Here is a 23,036-nt window from a genome sequence, read left to right as displayed (position 1 = left end):
AAACTTTTCTCGCCCTTTTCAAGACATGTACAGATATCTATTTTCTGTTTTAATGTCAACAATCTCTTACTCTTCTCTCCTTTGCTTTTTGCTGGTATTTTGGAAGCCATAATGGTAGGGTTGTGTTGATATTTTACGATAAACACAGGACAATACACTGAGTAATAAACCGACCGATCACAATGGCGGATACAAACAGAAAGAACAGCATTTGGCTCTTCTTGGCTAACTCAATTGTTGTCTGACTGCTCTAGGAAATACTCAGATCCTGAATAGCTTCAGCATCAGTCCCAGTTACTAGATTGAAGATTTGTATTGGAAGATATCAGAAATGCTGGTTTCTAGAGCTTTCTGGTTGGTAAAATGCCAGATAACACAGCTTTTACTGTAATAGGCAGCAGGTTTAAAACAAAAGGAAGCATTTTTTTCTCCACACAGTGCACAGTCACCGGTAGAACTCTTTGGCCTTCACAACAGCCTCTGGCAAGACTATAACAGGGTTCAAAAAAGAACTAGGTAAGTTCATGGAGGACAGGTCCATCAATAGCTATTAGCCAGGAGGGACAGGGATAGTGTCCCTAGCCTCTGTTTACCAGAAGCTCTGAATGGGCAACAGGGGATGGATCACTTGATGATTACCTGTTCTGTTCATTCCCTCTGGGGCACCAGGCATTGGCCACTGTTGGAAGACAGGATGCTGGGCTAGATGGACCTTTGGTCTGATGCAGTATGGCTGTTCTTATGTTCTAAGTGCCTCCAGTGGAAGTTCTAGTGGAAGAATACACCTTCAGACATGCTGCTGCTTTCTTTTTTCCATGTCCTCCTTTACAGGTAGTAATTCTAGGCACAAGATCTCCCACATCTTAAAGAATCTCAGCCTCAGTAGTTATTGCTACAAGATCTTTGCTACTTCAAGGCTGTGGCATGTAGATTATGGGATAGTCTCTCTTCTGTGCTCAAGACCGCTACATTACGCCACAAGGTAAGATGTTGATTCCATGGCTCATGTTCTGTTGCTTTATGCTGGCTATTTGGGGATAGATATAAATAAGTCACACTTCCCCTCTGCCCTCAAATAATCTACCTACTGTATAAGTATAACCTTCCAATACAGCCTCACATCTGCTAGCTCAGTGTGTAAGAGCCTGAGTCAGACTCAAATCAAAGTAAAGCAGCTCTGTAAGCTGTACCAGTGGATATGGTCTCGCATGCTACTGTTCTTGAAATGGCTAGGTTACCTGAAATAAAGTTACAAAGCCTGCAAAAAGGTGATTAATTTATCTTTATATTCACTGACATGTATCTTTTCCAATGTATTTTTTTAACAATGCTCAAAAAGTACACATTTTGAAGGCTTGTTTCAGTATTACAAATGTCCATGGCCTATATACTACAGCAGCGCCATGCATGACAGTATAGTTAAGGAACTGTCAAGGTTTCCATTACTGACTCTGTTTTTCAAGAGTTGATAATGGAAGTACAGAAATGTGCTCCTGGCTGTAACTTAGTGTGTTCAATATCTTAGGCCTGGTATTTATTTTTAAATATTTGGGTTTAAATCTGTTCATCTGTCATTAGATTCTGATACACAGAGAAGTTTAATTGCTTCACACTTTTTTGGTGCTCCTTTTTAAAAAGAAACATGGATTTTTAACAATGAAAGTGAGTCAATACAAATTAAGATCCCCCCCCAGTAACATGAACTCCACAAACCATTAAACAGCTCTTCTCAGAAATTTTGCTATTTTGTATTATGATCTATGGATCATAAGGGAATCTCACATTTTTATTAGGATTTTAACAAGTGTTAACATTAATGAAATTATCACACACAAAAAGTAGTTTAGAGTAACGTTAATGGTCTGACAGATACATTAAAACAAGAAAGTTCAGAGTTGACAGATACTTCAGCCAAGATTTTCAGAAGTGCCTACTGATTTTAGGTGCCTCAGTTTGGGCTGTTCAGCTGGAGACACCTTAAAGGGGCCTGGTTTCCAGAAAATGCTAAAAACTAGGCCCCTTGCAGACCTCTAAAGTTTGGCTCCCAAAAATCACTAGTCACTTCTGAAAAATCTTGACCCCTTAAAGTAGGCAAGAAGTGACTAGGTACTGAGGCAAATTTATTAGATATTATGTAAATTTCAGAGACTGCTTTTACTCTCCTGCTGAAGTTTTTAGTAAGTTGAAGCAGTAACTCTTAAGTTTTCTTGCTTATCTTAGCTAAAAATCAGACCGTTACCATAACAGTGTAAATTCATTATAAAGACATACATCTGTGTAGAAGTTCTGCAGCTTTGCTGATTTCTTCAGTTATGTTCTCCTATAGACTGATGATTTTGTGTATCCATCGCCAGCAATGGACATCCAGCCGGAAAAAATTCAACTCCTTGTGTGAAAAGTTTTGCTGAACCAGACGAAGAACAATAATTCCAATATTAGACTCAAGCTGGAATTAACTATTTCATTTAGTTCTTACTATGATTTTATAAGCGCTCTGTACACCTCCAGTCTTTCTGAAACACAAGGCACAAATAGGGAACAGACATTCCAGCAAAGAATGATTGTCTGAAAATAGCAGTCCACAAGAGTCCTCAATCCAGCACTAGAAACATCTCTACTGTCCAGTTCTATGCCACATCCTCTAGATAATCTGCAACATCACTTAACTGAGAAATGGTAAGATCTTGCGTGAGGTCTTCAAGCTAGAAGAGTAAACAAAAATCAACCAGACAAGATATATTTATTTAGATTTCTAAATCTATTAAACTATACAGTCCTGCAAAAAGCATCTTGCTAGCTTACGGCCCTGTCTGAAAGGTATCAATTCCAACATATGAGATACCGTGTGCATTCAACTGCCCATTAAGTTAATGAGAAGTACCTTATAGAATTGGGCTCCTAATGCCACTGCTTTACTTTTCCAACCAAATAAAGAGCAATTGGTTCAAATGAGAAAAAAAATATTTAAAATAAAGTAGATTTGGAGTCACTTGCCCTGTTTACAATTTTAAAAATGCACTGAAAATTTTTGGAAGGTGACCTAGGCAATAGGCTGTTAGCATGCTGTCACCAAAGAACTATTCAGCTGGAAGCAGTACCTATTAATTGTAATATCTCAGAGTTCAACAGAAGCCCAGCAAAAATACTTTAAAGTCTTCTGGTTTAGAAAGGGAATATACTCTAACAATGCAGACAGAGGTATGGAAATTTGATAGCCAGTACTGAATAATGAAAATATGAGCACAACTGAGGCAGTTAATAAAAACTCTTGCATAAGCTCAAAGATTACAAGAAAACCTCTCAACTGTTACTGCACAGTTAGATCAAATAATTGTTTTGTTTTTTTTTCTTAAAAAGAGTCAGTATAGACTCTAACCCTAATGAAAACTTATGCTCAAATAAATTTGTTAGTCTCTAAGGTGCCACAAGTACTCCTTTTCTTTTTTAGTAAATGAATGGTTATAAATAGAAGGCAGTTTTAATGAATGGCATGACTATATCCACCTGTGCCCAAAGGGTTTATTACATAATGACAATTGTCCATAAAGGAGAACCCAACATCTAATCACCACATCCAAGACAAGATTAAAAGCATATCCAGACAATAAAAGTCATACTTTATCACTGGCATTCAAGTCGTCTATTTCCACAGAAATTTCCTCTATTTCTTCACCAATACTGATGTCACTTTTTTCTGAGCGATGACTGGTACTAATGACAGAAAAAAGAATAAAAGGTGAAAATAATTAGATTTTCTTTTTCTGCTGTACAAGAATTCCCACCACACTCACACACCTCTATAGGGAAGAGTGTTTAGGTTAGATAGCGCCATTTTTACAGAACAGAAATTTAAATAAAAATATTTGAGAATACACCTGTAACTAAATTAAGCTGTGAGAAATAAGCTGTGCCATGTATATTGTAGGATCCAGGCCTTAAATGTTATTGCTCAATTGTCTGCCCTTCATGCTGCCGAGTTTTTTAGATGCAAGATTCAATTTGGACTAAAGTTAGCTAAAAATACTAATTAAAATGTATAAAAAAGTAAATGATAAAAATGTATTGTTGAGAAGAGGCTTTTTAATTTGATTAAAAAACCCTAAAGCTTGTCAGCATCCTAAGGACAGGTTTTCAAGACACTCCTGCCTACAGAAAGTATAAGAAAGATGTATATTCACAAATGTATAACAGACAGATGGCAGCATTGTCAAACTGATCATGATAGGATGGAACCTACTTCTGGTTCAATGTAATTAGAAAACTGAATCATGTTTACTATCCATTAAATATTACCCTGTAGCAATATAAGTATTTTTCCCTCTTACCTGTTGAAATCATCAACATACTCATCTTCATCTCCAGTTCCTAAATAATAAAAAAAGTATTTTACTGAACAAAACAGATTCCCTGTGCAGGAAATATGAAGAGATCAAATTATATTTCTGTACTTGTAATGGGGGAACTGAAAAATATATATATATATTTTTAAACACAATGCATGTATTTGTAATTAAAAACAAATATCATGTGAGCACTGTACATTTTGTATTCTGTATTATAATTAAAATCAATATATTTGAAAATTTGGAAAACACCTAAAATATTTAAATAAATGGTGTTTATTATTAATAGCGTGATTAATCGCACAATTAATCACGATCAATTTTTTTAACTCACTTGACAGCCCTGTTAATAACAACAAGGGGAAGGAATGTATGACAAAATAGGGAAAAAAAGATTAAAGAAGATTTAGGGGAGTTAAATGTATTCAAGTTGGCAGGGCCTGATGAAATTCATCTTTAGGATATTAAAGAACGAAGTAAAGCAATCTCAGAACGGTTAGCAAATTATCTTCGAGCACTCATGGAAGATGGGTGAGGTCCCAGAGGAGTGGAAAAGGGCAAACATAGAACCTATTTTTGAAAAGGGGAACAAAGATGATCCAGGGAATTATAGACGAGTCAACCTAACTTTGATACCTGGAAAGATACCGAAACAAACTGTCAATTTATAAGCATGTAGGAAATATTTTAGAGAAGTTCTATGGCTTGTGTTATACAGGAGAGCAAACTAGGTGATCACAATGGTCCCTTCTGGCCTTGGAATCTAGGGTTATAAGGAATAGCCAGCACGGATTTGTCAAGAACAAATCATGTCAAACCAATATAATTTCCTTCTTTGACAAGGTTACTGGCCTACTGGATGGGGGGGAAGCAGTAGATGTGATATATCTTGATTTTATTAAAGCTTCTGACAAAGTCCAACCTGACATTCTCATAAGAAAACTAGGGAAATGTGATCTAGATTAAAATTACTATAAGGTGTATGCACAACTGGCTGAAAGACTGTACTCAAAAAGTAGTTATAGAATACCAGAGTTGGAAGGGACCTCAGGAGGTCATCTAGTCCAACCTCCTGCTCAAAGCAGGACCATGCCCCAATTTTTGCCCCAGATCCCAAATGACCCCCTCAAGGATTGAACTCACAACCCTGGGTTTAGCAGGTCAATGCTCAAACCACTGAGCTATCCCTCCCCCCAACGGTTCGCTGTCAAAGTGGGAGGGTGTATCAAGTGGGGCTGCAGGGGTCAGCTCTGGATCTGGTACTATTCAACATTTTCATTAATGACTTGGATAACAGAGTGAAATGTATGCATGTAACATTTCCAGATGACACCCAGCTGGGAGGGGTAGCAAGCACTTTGGGAAGAGGATTACCATTCAAGATGACCTTGACAACTGGTCTGAATTAAACAAGAAAAACTTCTATAAAGACAAGTACTACACTTAGGAAGGAAAAAATCAAATGTGCAGCTACAAAATGGGAAATAACTATTTAGGTGGTAATACTGCTGAAAAGAATTGGGGGGGGGGTAGAGTGGATCACAAACTGAGTATGAGTCAACACTGTGATGCAGTTGAAAAATGGCCAATATTCTAGGGTGTACTAACAGGAATGTTATATGTAAAGGCTTGTCTACATTACGTGCTGCATCGATGGGCAGTGATTGATCCAGTGGGGGGGGAGGGTCAATTTATCACGTCTAGTCTAGATGCGATAAATCGACCACCAAGCACTCTCCCGTCGACTCTGGTACCCCACCAATGCGAGAGGTGCAGGCGGAGTTGATGGGAGAGTGTCAGCCGTCAACTTACCGCAGCGAAGACACTGCAGTAAGTAGATCTAAGTATGTTGACTTCAGCTACATTATTCACGTAGCTGAAGTTGCGCAACCTTGATCGATTCCCCCCCAGTGTAGATAAGGCCTAAGATACAGGAGATAACTGTCCTGCTCTACCGAGCACTGGTGAGGTCTCAGCTGGAGTGCTGTATCCAATTATGGGTATCACATTTTAAGAAAGATGTGGGAAAATTAGAGAGTCTAGAGGCGAGCAAATAAAATGATAAAATGTTTAGAAAACTTGACTTATGAGGAAAGGCTACAAAAATGAGGCATATTTAGTCTTGAGAAAAGAAGACCGAGGGGACAGCTGATAACAGTCTTCAAATAAGTTAAGGGCTGTTATAAGCAAACAGCGATCTATTGTTCTCCATGTCCACTGAAGGTAGGATAAGTAGTAATGGGCTTAATCTACAGCAAGGGAGGTTTAGGTTAGATATTAGGAAAAACTTTCTAACCATAACAGTAGTTATGCTCAGGAACAGGCTTCCAGGGAGGCTATGGAATCTGTATCATTGAAGGTTTTGAAGATCGGGTTGGACAAACACCGGTCAAGGATAGTCTAGATGTACCTCAGTGCAAGGGGCTGGACATTGCTATGATTCTATGTTGATACTATAATTGGGAGAATTTCAAAAGACACAAAAAGCAATTACAGACGCCTAAATCCCACTGAAAGCCAATGAGAGTTGCATGCCTAACTTCTACTTGTGCCTTTAAAAATCTGCCCTTAAAAGCCTATGCTACCATTTTCAATAAATATCTTAAGTGAACACTAATTCCGAGATGCATTTCCATGCTGGATAAATTTACAAAGTCTTATATATTTTTGCCATAGAATTGAAAACAATGGTAACTGGACACTGATGTCATCAAGCATATATCCAGGAATATATTACAATTTCCAAAAAAGTAACTATGTATCATTAATAGCAATATGGGGAAATGCTTCATAAAAGCTAGTATCATATGGACTTAAGCTGCTTTACAAGACAAGACATTTTATTTTTTCTTACAGTAGGTTTTCCCCTGGTGTTCTAGTCAACAATACCTTACTGACAAGCAGACCAACTACAAAATTATCACCAAAATTTATGCATGGGATGGCTTGAGTTCCTGTTGTATGTTTCTACCAGAATTATTTTACACACACAAGTAATTCCTGCCAGTTAGGAATTCTGTACACAGAATAATGAATCAAATCTTGCTTCTTACTCAAGCAAGACTCCTGCTGTCTCCAATGGAACTTTTACCAAAGTAAGACAGCAGGTTTTGGCCCAGTATCAGTATATTTCAGTGTCTCAGTTTCCTTGAGGAGCTGAAATGGAACTCAAATGTAGGCATATCAAAACTAGTATGTTTACGTTCCTTCATACTCAACAACCACTTGCCTAATTCAAGAGATCCAAATTTTGCATTCACCAAGCGTAGATCTTTCAAAACAGAGTTTCTATTTGCATCTGTAACCAAAAAAAATTTAAATCAGAAATACGTTTGGTTATTGTTTGGAAAAAAAAAAGAAAAAGAAAGAAAAAAAGAGCACACTTAAATACATCCATCAACCAATTAAATCTAGTATATTTTTCTATAGGCTAAAATTATATTCCAATTTTAAGAGCCAATCCTGCAAACACTTACAGACATTTATAATTATAAATGTAGGACTGGAAGGGATCTCAAGATCATCTAAGTCCATCCCCCTTCTCTCCTGCCCTAACTCAAGATACAAAAGGATTTCAATATTATACTTACTGTCAGGCTCTTTTAGTGAAGGTGCTCCAGCAAGGGAGCTTAGCCCACTCCTTAGTGGGGGTGCATCAGAAAGAGATGCAAGGCTTCCTCCTTGTTTGTTGGACTCTGTTTTCCTAAAAAGGGAAATAATTTGTAACTAGATATGTGACTCTCTCTTCTACCATCCATTAAATATGTATGCAACTAGAAACAATACTGTATGTAGCAAAAGATCAAGCGAAGGAAATATTTGCTCTACAATCTAAAAAAGGCCAAAAACTTTCTACTGGAAGTCGGTGGTAGAAGCGTCAAGCAAGACATGCAATAAGAAAGTTATTTTCTCACCTATTCACAGACTTCTGCCTGCCTTCTATCACAAACAGATCTCTTGCATCTTCTTCAGTATCACTATTTTTATCAGAGGGCCTTTAGTTATCCCCACAAATACCATGCAGCCAAGAGGAAAAGATTCGGGCATAAATAAATATATCAACCAGTTTTTGAATTATGACAGGTTTCAGAGTAACAGCCGTGTTTGTCTGTATTCGCAAAAAGAAAAGGAGTACTTGTGCTCAAATAAATTGGTTAGTCTCTAAGGTGCCACAAGTACTCCTTTTCTTTTTGAGTTATGATCACTTTTGTTCAACAAAACTAGTAACAGTTGTGTTGTAGAAAGCATGCCCCTTGAGATTGCAACAAAATGGATTTCTTTCATCGCCACATGATAAACTGGTTTAGCTGCTATTACATTTAGGAATGGAACATGAATTAACACATTATTTACAAATAAAAGATGCAACAAGCACATTGAAAGTCAAAGTTTAATCTTCACCATTCCCAGAAAATATCCTCAGTGACCAAGTGGTGATTGGTTTCGTGTAATGTATTTTACGCTCATCTAATGAAATGATGTATGAGCAGAATCTAATTTTGCATTAACTTTCTATGGTTTTGGTGAGTTTAATGTATATTTAAACAAGTTTATAAGGACATTATATACATTTATAATGACTCCACATTACATGTATATACACATGAAATTTGATCCACCATGGAGGAAGATTACAAACTATTATTTTACTACACATACAATAAGTCCCCAAAATCTGTAGAACCTTGCTAATTAGCATTTTGCTAATTCATTTACCACAATCTGCACACACAAAGATGCCTTACTATGAAATTGCTATTAATATCTGCATGCTACCTAAACCAAATTAAGATACACAAGTCTAAAAATGTATGTAAAATTGATATGGAAATAGATCGTTAGCATATTCCATGTAATTTGACAAACCTTGTTTCTTTTCTGCCATGGAGATTTGTTCTATATAAGGCAATTTAGTTTTGCTGCATAACTAAGGCTTCTTTTCTTGAACTCTTATCTTTCAAGTAGCAATAAGTATTACCATTCAAGTCATTGGCCTTTTAACAACTGATGACCACTTATGTACTAAAGTAATACTGTAGTAGTAAAATTCCTGAACAGCAGACATAGTGTACTGAGATTTCCAGAAAGCCTGTGTCAAGGTCCCCCACCAAAGGCTCTTATGTAAATTAAGTTGTTATGGAATAAGAGGGAAGATCCTTTCATGGATTGAGAACTGGTTAAAAGACAGGGAACAAAGGGTAGGAATAAATGGTAAATTTTCAGAATGGAGAGGGGTAACTAGTGGTGTTCCCCAAGGGTCAGTCCTAGGACCAACCTATTCATAAATGATCTGGAGAAAGGGATAAAACAGCAAAGTGGCAAAGTTTGCAGATGATACTAAACTGCTCAAGATAGTTAAGACCAAAGCAGACTGAAGAACTTCAAAAAGATCTCACAAAACTAAGTGATTGGGCAACAAAATGGCAAATGACATTTAATGTGGCTAAATGTAAAGTAATGCACATTGGAAAAAATAACCCCAATTATACATACAATATGATGGGGGCTAATTTAGCTACAACTAATCAGGAGAAAGATCTCGGAGTCATCGTGGATAGTTCTCTGAAGACGTCCATGCAGTGTGCAGCGGCAGTCAAAAAAGCAAACGGGATATAAGGAATCATTAAAAAAGGGATAGAGAAGAAGACGGAGAATATCTTATTGCCCTTCTATAAATCCATGGTACGCCCACATCTTGAATATCAAGTACAGATGTGGTCCCCTCATCTCAAAAAAAGATATACACCTCTACCCCGATACAACGCGACTCGATATAACACAGGTTCGCATACAAGGCAGTAAAGCTCTGACACGCTGCTCTGAGCAGTGTGTTAAGGGTGCCAGGCCGGGGCCAAGGGGTTGGATAAGGGGCAGAGGGTCTCGGGGGCGGTCAGGAGCTCCCCCCCCGGGTCTGGGAGACAGGAGCTGGGGGGGCACTTCTGGGGGCCCCGCAGTCCCAGAGTGGCCTGGGGGATTAGCAGGGGATCGGGAGAAGCCTGCTCCACTTCCGTCGCTTGGGGGAGGGGGCTTGGGGAAGGGATCCCCCCGCACTCACCGGCAGCAGCGGAAGCTGAGCAGCCCAGCCCCAACCCGCTCCACTCCGCCAGTTCCTAGGTGAGTGCGGGACCCCCCTCGCGACATGGCTAGGGCCGAGGCAAGGAAAGCGGAGTGGGCTGGGGCCGCGTTGCTCTGCTTCCTGCTGCGGGTGAGTACGGTGGGAATGGGGGGAGGGAGGGGAGGCGTCCTTTCCCTAACCTCCCCGGCAGCCGGAAGCGGAGCAGCCTGGCCCCAGCCTGCTTTACTCTGCCAGCTCCCAGCTGCGGTGCTCTGCTTCCCGCTGCAGGTGAGTACGGGGGGCATCCTTTCCCCAACCCCTGCACTCACCAGCAGTGGGGAGCAGAGCGCCACAGCTGGGAGGTGGCAGAGTGGAATGGGCTGAGGCAGTGTTGCTCCACTTTTGAGTGCCTATCAGGAGGTAGGGGGTGTGGATAGGGGTCGGAGCAGTCAGGGGGCCAAAGCAAGTTTGCTATAACGTGGTCTCACCTATAACGCGGTAAGATTTTGTCTCCCGAGGACAGCGTTATATCAGGGTAGAGGTGTACTGGCATTAGAAAAGATTCAGAAAAGGACAAATAAAATGATTAGGGGTTTGGAACGGGTCCCATATGAGAAGAGATTAAAGAGGCTAGGACTTTTCAGCTTGGAAGAGAGGAGAAGGGGGGGGTGGGGAAGATATGATCGAGGTATATAAAATCATGAGTGGTGTGGAGAAAGCGCATAAGGAAAAAAGTTATTTACTTGTTCCCAGAATATAAGAACTAGGGGCCACCAAATGAAATTAATGGGTAGCAGGTTTAAAACAAATAAAAGGAAGTTCTTCTTCACTCAGCTCATGGTCAACCTGTGGAACTCCTTGTCTGAGGTGGTTGTGAAGGCTTGGACTATAACAGGATTTAAAAGAGAACTGGATAAATTCATGGAGACTAAGTCCATTAATGGCTATTAGCCAGGATGGGTAAGGAATGGTGTTCCTAGCCTCTGTTTGTCAGAAGGTGGAGATGGATGGCAGGAGAAAGATCACTAGATCATTACCTATTAGGTTCACTCCTTCTGGGGCACCTGGCATTGGCTACTGTCAGTAGACAGGATACTGGGCTGGATGGACCTTTTGTCTGACCCAGTATGGCCATTTTTAATGTCTTTTGTTTTGAATTATTTGATTACAAACACTGGTCTATGAACTGTAGAATTTGCACTCATGATTGTTATATTTAGTTTTCAAGGACGGTAATTAACACAGATGCACTGGATGTGTAATTCTGACCTATGAATAAGACTGTGATTTAGTCACAGAGGTCACAGAATCCGTGACTTCCAAAGATCTGTGACTTCAGGCGCAACGGGCAGCAGGGGGGATCCCCGGTAGCTCCCAGCAGCTCCCCAGAGCTCTCGGCCGCGGTGGGCGGCAGGGGGATCCCCAGAGCTTGGAGCCACCAGCAGAGGGGGACCCTGGAGCTCCCAGCCTCTTCTCTCCTGCAGCTGCCCAGGCTACCCATTTTGTCATGGGTATTTTTAGTAACAGTCAAGGAGAGGTCACGGACTTCCGTGAATTCTTCATTTATTGCCCATGACCTGTACATGACTTTTACTAAAAATATCGGTGTCAAAAACGTAGCCTTACTTATGAACCATGATGTCAGTTAAAAGCCAAGCTAATCTGACAAGATAAATATGCTGGAAATTGCAACAATCCTGGCAATCTACCTGCTTCGAGAGACACTATCACCATCTCAGAGTCAATGACTGGAGGAACAAATTCCTTTGAAAGTTTCATTTTAATATTTTAAAGCCGCCAGTTTAAAGATCATGCACAATTATTAGATCTCTGACACTGGTATTCCCACCTATTGTTATATCCCAGTTTATGACCTCACAATCAGTTGGCTGTAGAAATTAACATGATGTTAGAATCAATTATTACACCTCTACCCCGATATAACGCAACCAGATATAACACAAATTCGGATATAACGTGGTAAAGCAGCACTCTGGGGGGTGGGGCTGCACGCTCCCGCATCTGGCTCCGACATGCTGCTCTGAGTGGCATGTTAAGGGTGCCAGGCTGGGGCCAAGGGGTTGGATAAGGGGCAGAGGGTCTTGGGGGGCCGTCAGGGGACAGGGAGGGTTGGATGGCTCAGAGGTTCTGGGGGCAGGGTGGTCAGAGGACAAGGAGCAGGGGGACTTAGATGAGGGTGGGGTCTTGGGAGGGAGAGGGTGTCTCGAAGGGGGTAGCCAGGGGACAAGGAGCAGGCTTAGGAGTCAGTCAGGGGGAGGGAAGTGCCTATTAATAATGGAAACGCTCGAGGCCAAAGCAAGTTTGATATAACATGGTTTCACCTATAATGTGGTAATATTTTTTGGCTCCCGAGGACCATGTTATATTGGGGTAAAAGTGTACTTAAGCTTTTAAATAAGCAGGAGCAAATCAAAGATGTTATTTTAATTCTGCTATGGCTACTGATAAAAAAAGAAAAAATTACCAAAAGAATAATAGCAGAGTTCTTTGTAATGTAGTTCAATATTTTTCATGAGAAGTCAGCTGCTCTTTAAATATATTATAGGAGCATATCTTGTAATTTTTATTTCCTACTAGATAACAGTCATAAGTAATCCCTTTCTGAAAGGAGTGTGCCAGTTTATTAGAAATAGAGGGGAGAATGATGTCGTTACTTTGTGCCACACCAGGATCCTTCTAGTGTAAGGATGAGCATCTGATATTGAAGGGCCAACATAAGAGGGCTTAGACCTGTGGTTCTCAACTAGGGGTATGTGTACCCCTGAGGATATGCAGGGGTCTGTCAGGGAGTACATCAAATCATCTAGACATTTGCCTAGTTTTATAAACAGGCTACATAAAAAAGGTCTAGTGAAGTCAGGACAAACTAAGATTTCATAAAATAACTTGTTCATACTACTCCATATACACTGAAATGTAAGTACAATATTTATATTCCAATTTATTTATTTTATTATATGGTAAAAATGAGAAAATAAGCAATTTTTCAGTAATAGTGCGATGTGAGACTTTTACATTTTTAGATCGGATTTGTAAGCAAGCAGTTTTTAAGTGAGGTGAAACTTAGGGGGGGGGGGGGCGCACGCAAGACAAATCAGACTCCTGAAAGGAAACACAGTAATCTGGAAAGGTTGAGAGCCACTGGATTAGACCACCTCGCTGCTTGTTGCCACTGTAAAAGGGAAAGAGTGGGAATGGATGGGGCAACCTCCTGCTACATCAATCCTCCTCAGGTGCATTTTTGGCCCACCCAAAACTTTAAAGTTGTTCTAACACAGCACAGTGGAAATGGTTCTGCCCAGAGGTGCAGCAAGATCAAGGGACTGAGAACGTGGGCTTTGATACCTTTGCACCTTTCAGTCAGACTTGCACTTCAAAATATCATTTCACTCATTGTCCGACACTACGTAACCACAAAGTGCCCTAAAATGTTTGGGCCTGCAATGCTGACATGTTCCAGAAGAACAATTAATCTACTGAAAACAAGTCAGCTTGGACACACTGGGTAATAAACGTGAACACTGATTTGTATAAAGGGAACTTTTTCCAAGAGCAAAAGAGTCTTTCCTAATACTTGTATTGTATGAAGCTGGTGTGTATGTGTGTGTGTGCGCGCTACCAATATTTTCTTACCTACTCCAGTATTGTGGGTTAGATTCTGCCAGTCTTTATGAAGTTATGCAGAGAAATAAAGGTTCTCCCCTCCCACTTGTGCAGCTACTTTAAGGTTGGCCAGAGTTGCATCTCCAGGGCTCAAGGAGCATAGGGTTTGTACCTCAGATACTCACTCCTAGCATCAAATGGGTTGGAAAGAGCAGGGGTTAACAGAGCCAAGGGCTCCACTGCCCTTCTCCAACCCCACCAGCCAGATCAGTTGTCTTAGTATCAGAAGGGAATGATGCGACATCCCCAAAAGGGTGAAAATTACTCACCAGTGCAACCAGGGAGCCCCAGAAAGTATTGTGCATTTCAAGCAGGGTGTTTTACAGTGCACCTACACACCACCTTTTACTAGAGGCTATGTGCAAATAGCACATCTAACCCAAACCTACTAAGCATAAAATAAATGTTAACTATGGAGCACAGTTTACTTACCAGCCATAGTTTCTCTCCGGTTTGGGTATGGGATCATCAAAAAAAGAATCTCCCTCTATGTCATCCTCATCTACAGCCGGATCACTTTCTTCTTTGGTATTTAAGTCTTTGTGGTGCAGTTCAGAAACTAGCTTTGTCTCATTGGGAAGAAAGTAAATGCTGCTTTTGCTCTTTGTTTCTCCTGATGAGATACTTGTATCACTTTGACTGGTTTCAGCAACCTTTAAAAAAAAAAATAAAAAAAAAAAAATCAAATTTACAGAAGGGAAATGCCTTTCCTTGAGTGAAGTCATGGAAATAGTTTCTCATGACTGAACTGCAGTCCAATTGTTAATAAAGGACCATCTGGGAACATACACTATGCAAGTTATCCACATAATCAAAATTTTTCAAATTAAATGATTTAATATTTCTATTTTTGTACCCATAAAGTTGTATCAACTAAGAAAAAAAATCCTATTTCAAAGCCATCTAAAGAGCTCTTTTTTAAAAAAAATTCTATTCTATTCCCTCTGTAGGGTTTTATAATATAGGTTATATCTAGAAGCAAAGTCAAATGAACTAAAAATACTGTAGTGCAGAAAAATTTACTCTAAAATTAGTAAAAAGTTATTTTGTGTAGGCAATTTAGTTGCTAACTAGGCATGTTTCAGCCTTCCACTTCTATCTATCTTAATTCTGTTATTTCCTAATTTCTGAGTAATTGATTTTAACCTTGCGAACATAGTTAACAGATAGCGTCGGAATATCGAGATAGAGAGATTAAGTATGGGGGCTCTACAGCTGGATTATTTATGGGACAGAGCTAATGACTTGTATTCTAAACTTGGTTCCAAGACTAACTTGCACAACCATAATCAAGGTACTTAACCTCTCTCTCTCTCTATTTCCCATCTACAGTATAAAAAAAAGAGGTTATCAATATTTACCTACCATAGGGGATGTTGCAAAATAAATGTTTATGAAGATACCATATAAATGCAAGAGACAAGGTGTGTAAGGTAATATCTTTTATTATACCCATTTCTACTGGTGAAAGAGAAGCTTTTGAGCTCCACAGACCTGAAGAAGAGCTCTGTGGAGCTTGAAAGCTTGTCACTTTCACCAACGGAAATTGGTCCAACAAAAGATATTACCTCACCCACCTTGTCTCTCATATTTGGGACCCACAAGGCAACACCACCACTGCAAACAAAATATCAGTGCAAAGTATTCATGTGCAGAACTATGTAAAGTGACTATGCTACCACAGCACTCCATGTTTCCCAATGACTTCCATGACCATATATGCTCATTTTTCCTAGTAAAATGCTGTTTATTCTAATTGTTATGGCACAAAGTCAATATAAACTGAGAATTATCTTCCTTCCTTCTTATGCAACACAAGCAGTTAAGCCAAACTGTGCTGTTAGTGACAACTGCACAAACCCACTGGCATCAAAGGGGTTTTGAAAAGTGTAGATGATTGGAACTTAAACAATTAGTTTGATGATGCACAAGAAAGGATGGAATACTGTTTACTCACTCTGAGTTGCATTGGCTCTTACAAGTTGAACAGGAATAAAATACAATCAAAACTTATTAGTTAATATTCAGCAGCTATGACTCTGAATGCATACAAGAAACAGATCCATTGATTAAGAAATTGCTATTTTTAGACAGTCACTTTTCAGAGTAGAATCGCACTTTAAAGGTAGGTTTCAGAGTAACAGCCGTGTTAGTCTGTATTCCCAAAAAGAAAAGGAGGACTTGTGGCACCTTAGAGACTAACCAATTTATTTGAGCATGAGCTTTCGTGAGCTACAGCTCACTTCATCGGATGCATACCGTGGAAACTGCAGCAAACATTATATACACACAGAGATCATGAAACAATACCTCCTCCCACCCCACTGTATTGTTTCATGATCTCTGTGTGTATATAATGTTTGCTGCAGTTTCCACGGTATGCATCCGATGAAGTGAGCTGTAGCTCACGAAAGCTCATGCTCAAATAAATTGGTTAGTCTCTAAGGTGCCACAAGTACTCCTTTTCTTTTTACTTTAAAGGTAGTCAGTGAAGGCGGGAATTCAGAAGTAGAGCGTGGTGGAGAAAGATAATTCCATTTTGTGTAAGTTCCCCCCTCCCCTTTGGAACAAAAATCTCAAAATGTCTACGTTCTCTGCTAAAGAGACTGGAGCCCCATCTCCAAGGCAAGTCTACATTATGGACTGCCCCAGAGGGACAGACCTCAGAAACCCTAGGAGCCCAGGCTGCCAAGGAGCTGGGTGAGCAAGTTAGCAGACAGCCAGGCATGTTTCTTGCCTAGGTTTCAAAGGAATTTAATCAAAATGGAACCATCTCCATGAAACTTTTCGATTTCAATTAATCAGCAAATTCTGACAAAAAAGTTTTATACTGGAATTTTTCCAACCAGCTCTATTCAGAAGTATTTTGTTCTCAAACCACATTGCACAGAACACCAGTGATACTTTTCCAGGTGTGCAGAATGAAATAATTTGAAACAGTTACTGGATGACTGGTTATTTAGAGGGTGAGGTTATTCATGAGAAACTCTCTTACACAGTTAGAAAAACATTGAACTACTATCTTTACAACATCCTGCAGACCCTATGTAAGCATTACATGGTCTGACAGACCTAAGTAGCAGCCTCATAGGGAATTCTGACAATTCTAACACAGAAGAGAACGATTATATGCAGCCTCGATTCTGCAAAGTGTCACTAGATTTCTGCAAGGTCTTTGGAATAAGGCACATCATTTTGAAAGTTAAACATAACAAAAAGCATTATAGTAATTTCCCCACATCTGAATTATACCTAGTTTTCCAACTTCCCTTTTCAAAAATAGTTTGGCCAATTCACTTCAAAGTGGCCACAAGAGTTACTGTTTGTCCATAGATAAGTCTGCATCGAGTCTGAAGAAGAAATGTCTCTGAAGGAACTTAGAGCAGCAGTTCTTAACCTTTCCAGACTACTGTACCCCTGAAGCAAGAGCCCTGCCACGCAGCACTGTATCTTAAGCGCCTTCCGCCCGGGACTAAAGCATGTAATCTAGCTTTGTGTGGCCCCCTGTGGCATGGGGTCTCGGGCAACTGCCCTGCTTGCCATCCTCTAACGCTGGCCCTGCACTTGCACCCCCCCTCAAACACATCCTGTCCTGTGGACCCTGGGGTCACAACCCCCAGGCTGAGAAACCCTGATCTAGATGCTAGATGAGTTGACATGCCCATTGGAAGACCTCTGTGTGCCCCCCAAAGGGTACATGTGCACCTGGATGTGAACCACAGACTTAGAGGAATGTTGAAAATTCATCTTATAATACAAATATTGTTGTAACCTTAACTATGGAGCTACTGCCATTCCATAATACCTTCTTTAATGACAAATTTTAATACAAAATTGAAAACTCATTCATTTTACAAGTACTTGAGAGGCAAGTCAACTAACAGACATGGGGTTTTAGCATTTATATCATTCTCTCCCACACACTCTTTTTCAAATTAAACATCCTAAAAAGTCAGACATTTTAAATGTGAAGTGGTAGAGAGTGGTATGTGCAGGGGAAGTTGGATCATTTTTGATTTACAGGTTATCTTCCAAAAGTGTTTATTAGCTAATCTCGAACCACATTACAAGGCAAAAGAGTGAGAGTTTGAAAAATTATTCGTTCAAGGAATATATTACAGTGGGAGAGCAAAACACCACATGTTATATGGCAATACTGCTAAAACTGAAGTTTTATCAATATTTCCAATTAAATTTATTTTTTAAAGGGATTGTAAAAATTAGTGGAAATCTGATGCAGACAGACAAGGTTGCAAACCAGGAACAATTTTTTCTAAATTAAAACTCAACTGGCTAATATTTTTAAAAAAGCTAATTCTTAAAAGGTTAGTTGTTTAAGATCCTATTCCCAAGCCTAGTAACTAATAAAGCACATTAAAATAAAATCAATTTTGACAATTAATCTATTCATATACTCTAATGCAAAACACACAGAAAAGAACAAAGATCGTAAACTCTGAAAGGTGGCTGTGAAATTTTTTTTTCAGAAAGGTCAAATACACAGCAGCAACTATGAATTATAGTCCTGACTTATACCATCTTTATACAGTAAGAGCCCACTTCCCTTACCAAGATTGAGTGGTACCTTAACCTACAATCACTCCCAGTTTTAATAGGAGAATGCAAAGTAAAGTACTAAATATAAATCAGGGTAGCAGAATCTGGTCATCATTTAAAGACAAGAAACAAATGCAATATGCAACAAGAGGAAAGGGAGAGGATGAGTAAGCAGGACTGTAGTAAAAGCACATACATAATCATTCCAAATAATTTTTAAAGGATTTATTTTACAATTAAATATAATTTATCCCTACTAGCTTTCTATCTACCCATTATCACCTGGTGATGTCTTGTCGATAACAAGGTCAAAATGGATCTTAAGGAGGGTTCTGAAGGAGAAGGTTAATGGCTTCTCAGATTAGTTTTGGGAGGGTATGCCAAATTAATGCAACATTAAGAAAAAAAAACCCTAGAAATTCAAACCTGAAGACAGTCTACACTTAAACTCATGCGGTTGTCATTCCCTCCACACTTTAACAGCATTAGTTAACAATGACGTGCCCAACAGAAAGCTTAATTTTTCATAATTTGTTAATATGATTTATGTAGTAAGCTTTTTATGTATACAATATTCTAAGTATGGTGCCTTAGAGTGCCATTTCTATACCTTTATACTATATTAATAGCTAAATTATAATAAACTTTAGTGTTTGCATTGTCAATTTTATTTTTTAGTATAATCTGTTTTTTCCTAAAGGAAGACTAAAAGCACCTGCCAGCATCTTCTTCTCTCATGCATTTTACCTGCTCACCAGCCTTGTCCAAGCACTTTTTCTGTCTACGAGGTCCTTTATACCTTGGTATCTAAGCATGAGAATAAAATAATAATAGCACAAAGAAATGAAAAAAAAGAACAAAACAAAACAAAACAAAAAAAACCCCAAAACAAAAAACTATGAGTCATTTAAACCACTCTAATCTGCATTTATATATAGAAAGTTTTTTTAAGCAGTAAAACATTGCAGCTAAATTTTCCCATCTTCAAGGATGTTCTCTCTCTGGCTGTGTGAAAATTTTCATGAGCACATTAATTGCCAGACCTCCTCCAGATGAGGATAGGTTGTTAAAATAATGAATACTGACTAACATCTGTCAGATACTAGTTTCTATATGAACAAGCTTCATGACGAACTCCCCAGAGGAGCATAACAGAAGAGTTTTTAAAACTAAGGATTGGGGGAAAGCCAACAGGTGTGGAGAAGCACATGGTTTGGACAGATACATCCCTTAGAGAAGGATTTATTAAAGGGAATACTCTTTATCCTAGTAAAAAGGAGAAGATAGAAGTTAATAAAGTACATGTAGAAGCTGAAGAGAAACAATCAAACAAACAAAGTCCCATTCGATTACATCACATGAAGGCAGACAACTAAAGATTGACAAATTATTTTATAAGTGCTTGTACACAAATGCAGAAGTTTAAATGCTAAGAAGTATTAACTAGAGTATCTGGTATTAAACAAGGATATTGGTGTAATAGGCATCCAAGAAACTTGGTGGAACAATGATAATTAATGGGACATAGTAATACCAGGGTACAAAATATACAGGAAAGACAGTGGGTAGTGCTGGTGGGGATGTGGCACTATATAGGAAAGAAAGCATAGAGTGGAGTATAGTAACAATCTTAAAATGAATCAAACTGTACCATATAATCTCTATGGACAGAAATTCCGTGCTTGAATAATAAGAGAATAGCAGTAGGAATATACTATTGACAACTTGACCAGGATGATTACTACCGTGAGTGTGGAAAGCTCTGGGAGATTAGAAAGGCTACAAAAAAAACCAGACAACCCAATAATAATGGGGGATTTCAACTACTCCCATCTTGACTGGGTTCACGTCACCTCAGGATGGGATACAGAAATAAAATTTGTAGACACCATTAGTGACTGCTTCTTGGAGCAGCTAGACACAGCCATCTTTTAAAAACTGGAAGTCAAGTCCTAGTGAGGAAAACAGTAAGGAGCATAAACTCTGGGAAGTCAAGTGTAAAAGTATATGTAGGCAGACAAAAATGGAATCTGAAGAGCAACTAGGAAAAGACAAAAACTAACAGCAATTTTTTTTTTTTTAAGTACCTCAGAAACAGGAAGACTACCAAACAATCAGTGGGGCCACTGGATCACTAAGGTGCTAAAAGCAGCGCTCAAGGAAGACCAGGCCATTGTGGAGAAGCTAAATTATTTTTTGCATCCATCTTCACTACAAAGAATGTGGGGGAAGATTCCCACACCAGAGCCATTCTTTTTAGGTGACAAATATGAGGATCAGTCCCAGATAGAAGTGTCAATAGAGGATGTTTTGGAACAAACTAATACTATTCAATTTATCAAGTCATCAGGACAGATGGGTATTCACTCAAGAGTTCTGAAGGAACTCAAATATGAAACTGCAGAACTCTGGTATGTAACCTATCACGTACATCAGCCTCCATACCAGATGACTGGCAAATAGCTAATATAATACTGAATTTTAAAAAAGGCTCCTGAGACGACCCTGGCAATTACAGGCCAGTCAGTCTAACTTCAGTACCAGACAAACTGGTTGAATCTATAGTAAAGAGCAGAATTATCAGACACATAGATTAACATGATATGCTGCGGAAGAGTCAATGCAGCTTTTGTAAAGGGAAATCATGTTTTGCCCATCTATTAGAATTCTTTGAGGGGGTCAAAATGCATGTGGACAAGGGTGATCCAACTGATAAGGCATATCTGGACTTTTAAAAAAGCCTTTCCCAAGGTCCCACACTAAAAGCTCTTAAACAAAATAGGTAACAATGGGATAAGAGGATAGGTCTGCCCATGGATCAGTTACTGGTTAAAAAAAAATGGGAAACAAACAAAGGCTTGGAATTAATGGTTAGTATTCACAACTGAGAGAGATAAATAGCGGTGACCCCCAGGGATCTGTACTGGGACCAGTATTGTTCAACATATTCCTAAACGATCTGGAAAAAGGAATAAACAGTGACGTGGCAAAGTTTGCAGAAGATACTAAATTACTTGAGATAGTTATGTCCAAAGCTGACTGAAAAGTTACAAAGAGATCTAACAAAACTGATGATTGGGCAACAAAATGGCAGATGAAATTCAATGGGGATTAATGCAAAGTGATGTACATTGGAAAACACAATCCCAACAATACATACAGAATTATGTTAGCTGATACCACTCAAGAAAGATATTGACATAACTGGGGATAGTTTTCTGAAAACATCTGCTCGATGAGCAATGGCAGTCAAAGCTAACATTGTTAGGAACTATTGGGAAAGGAACAGATAATATCCTAATGCCACTATATAAATCCGTGGTACGGCCACACCTTGAATACTGCATGCCTCATCTCAAAAAAAGATATTAGAATTGGAAAGTACAAAGAAGGGCAACAAAAACAATTAGGGGTATGGAACAGCTTTAATATGAGGAGAGAGACTGGACCGTTCAGCTTAGAAAAGAGACAACTAAGGGGGGATAGGATAGAAGTCTATAAAAACCATGAATGTATGTAGAAAGTGAATTGCGAATTGTTATTTACCCCGTCACATAACACATTTCTAAGGGTCACCCAATGAAATTAATAGATAGCATATTTAAAACAAACAAAAGAAAGTACTACTTCACACAACACAGTCAACCTGTGGAACTCATTGCCAGGGGATGTTGTGAAGGCCAAAAGTATAATTGGGTTAAAAAAGGAATTAGATAAGTTGATGGAGGTTAGGTATCAATGGCTGTTTGCCAAGATGGTCAGGGATGCAACCCCATGCTCTGGGTGTTCCTAAGCCTCTGACTGACAGAAGCTGGGACGGGACAACAAGGGATAGTTCACTTGATAAATTGCCCTGTTTTATTCACTCCCTCTGAAGCATCTGGCATCAGCAACTGTCAGAAGATAGGATTCTGGGTTAGATGAATCACTGGTCTGACCAGTATGGTCATTCTAATGTTTCTTATGTAAAGACTGCTATCAAAGCAATTAATCACTTTATGTACACAAAACAAAATTTTCCACAGAAGAGAGAGAAATACTGTACGTCTTTTCTATCAGATTTCTGATCATGCAAAATGATTCCCTACTGTCAATTTACTGCAGCTTTGTCCAGGAACACTTAAAATGGAACAAGAGAAGGCATTTCTACCACTTCCCTTTTGAAATTATTTCACATTGTAATAAACCTAATTGTAGAAAGTTTCTCTCAGAATGCTTACTTTTTCTTATCCTTATTGTGGTATACTTTCCTAAAAATTCTTATCCTTGATGCTTACAATTTTCAAATATTTGTGTACTATACTGTCCCTTTCTTAGCTGTTATTTCCCCCTCATATGTACATTAATAAACAAATTTAAGTTCAATAAATACAGCTATATTGCCCACTCACCTAGCT

General features: G+C 39.0%; 1 protein-coding gene across 2 annotated transcripts in view; it reads right to left on the bottom strand.

The window, feature by feature from the left end:
- Positions 1-1,276: 1,276 nt before the first annotated feature.
- CEP43 (centrosomal protein 43) overlaps positions 1,277-23,036 on the bottom strand; it is a 51,898-nt gene continuing 30,138 nt past the window's right edge. Inside the window, exons 7-13 of one of the 2 annotated variants that reach the window (XM_084625185.1) lie at positions 19,387-19,446; positions 14,515-14,735; positions 7,934-8,046; positions 7,573-7,641; positions 4,326-4,365; positions 3,618-3,711; positions 1,277-2,702 (exon numbers count right to left, since the gene is read on the bottom strand). In XM_084625185.1, the coding sequence (XP_084481311.1) occupies positions 2,628-2,702; positions 3,618-3,711; positions 4,326-4,365; positions 7,573-7,641; positions 7,934-8,046; positions 14,515-14,735; positions 19,387-19,446 (672 nt within the window). In that variant the 3' untranslated portion in view covers positions 1,277-2,627. The remainder of the gene's footprint in view (positions 2,703-3,617; positions 3,712-4,325; positions 4,366-7,572; positions 7,642-7,933; positions 8,047-14,514; positions 14,736-19,386; positions 19,447-23,036) is intronic. The other variant, XM_084625186.1, reaches the window with a different exon arrangement.

This window comes from Lepidochelys olivacea (genome assembly GCF_965140295.1).
Source record: "Lepidochelys olivacea isolate rLepOli2 genome assembly, chromosome: 3".
NCBI classification, from domain to species: Eukaryota; Metazoa; Chordata; order Testudines; family Cheloniidae; genus Lepidochelys; species Lepidochelys olivacea.
The sequence above is the reverse complement of the archived record's forward strand: the minus strand, read 5'-3'. Positions and strand labels throughout refer to the sequence as shown.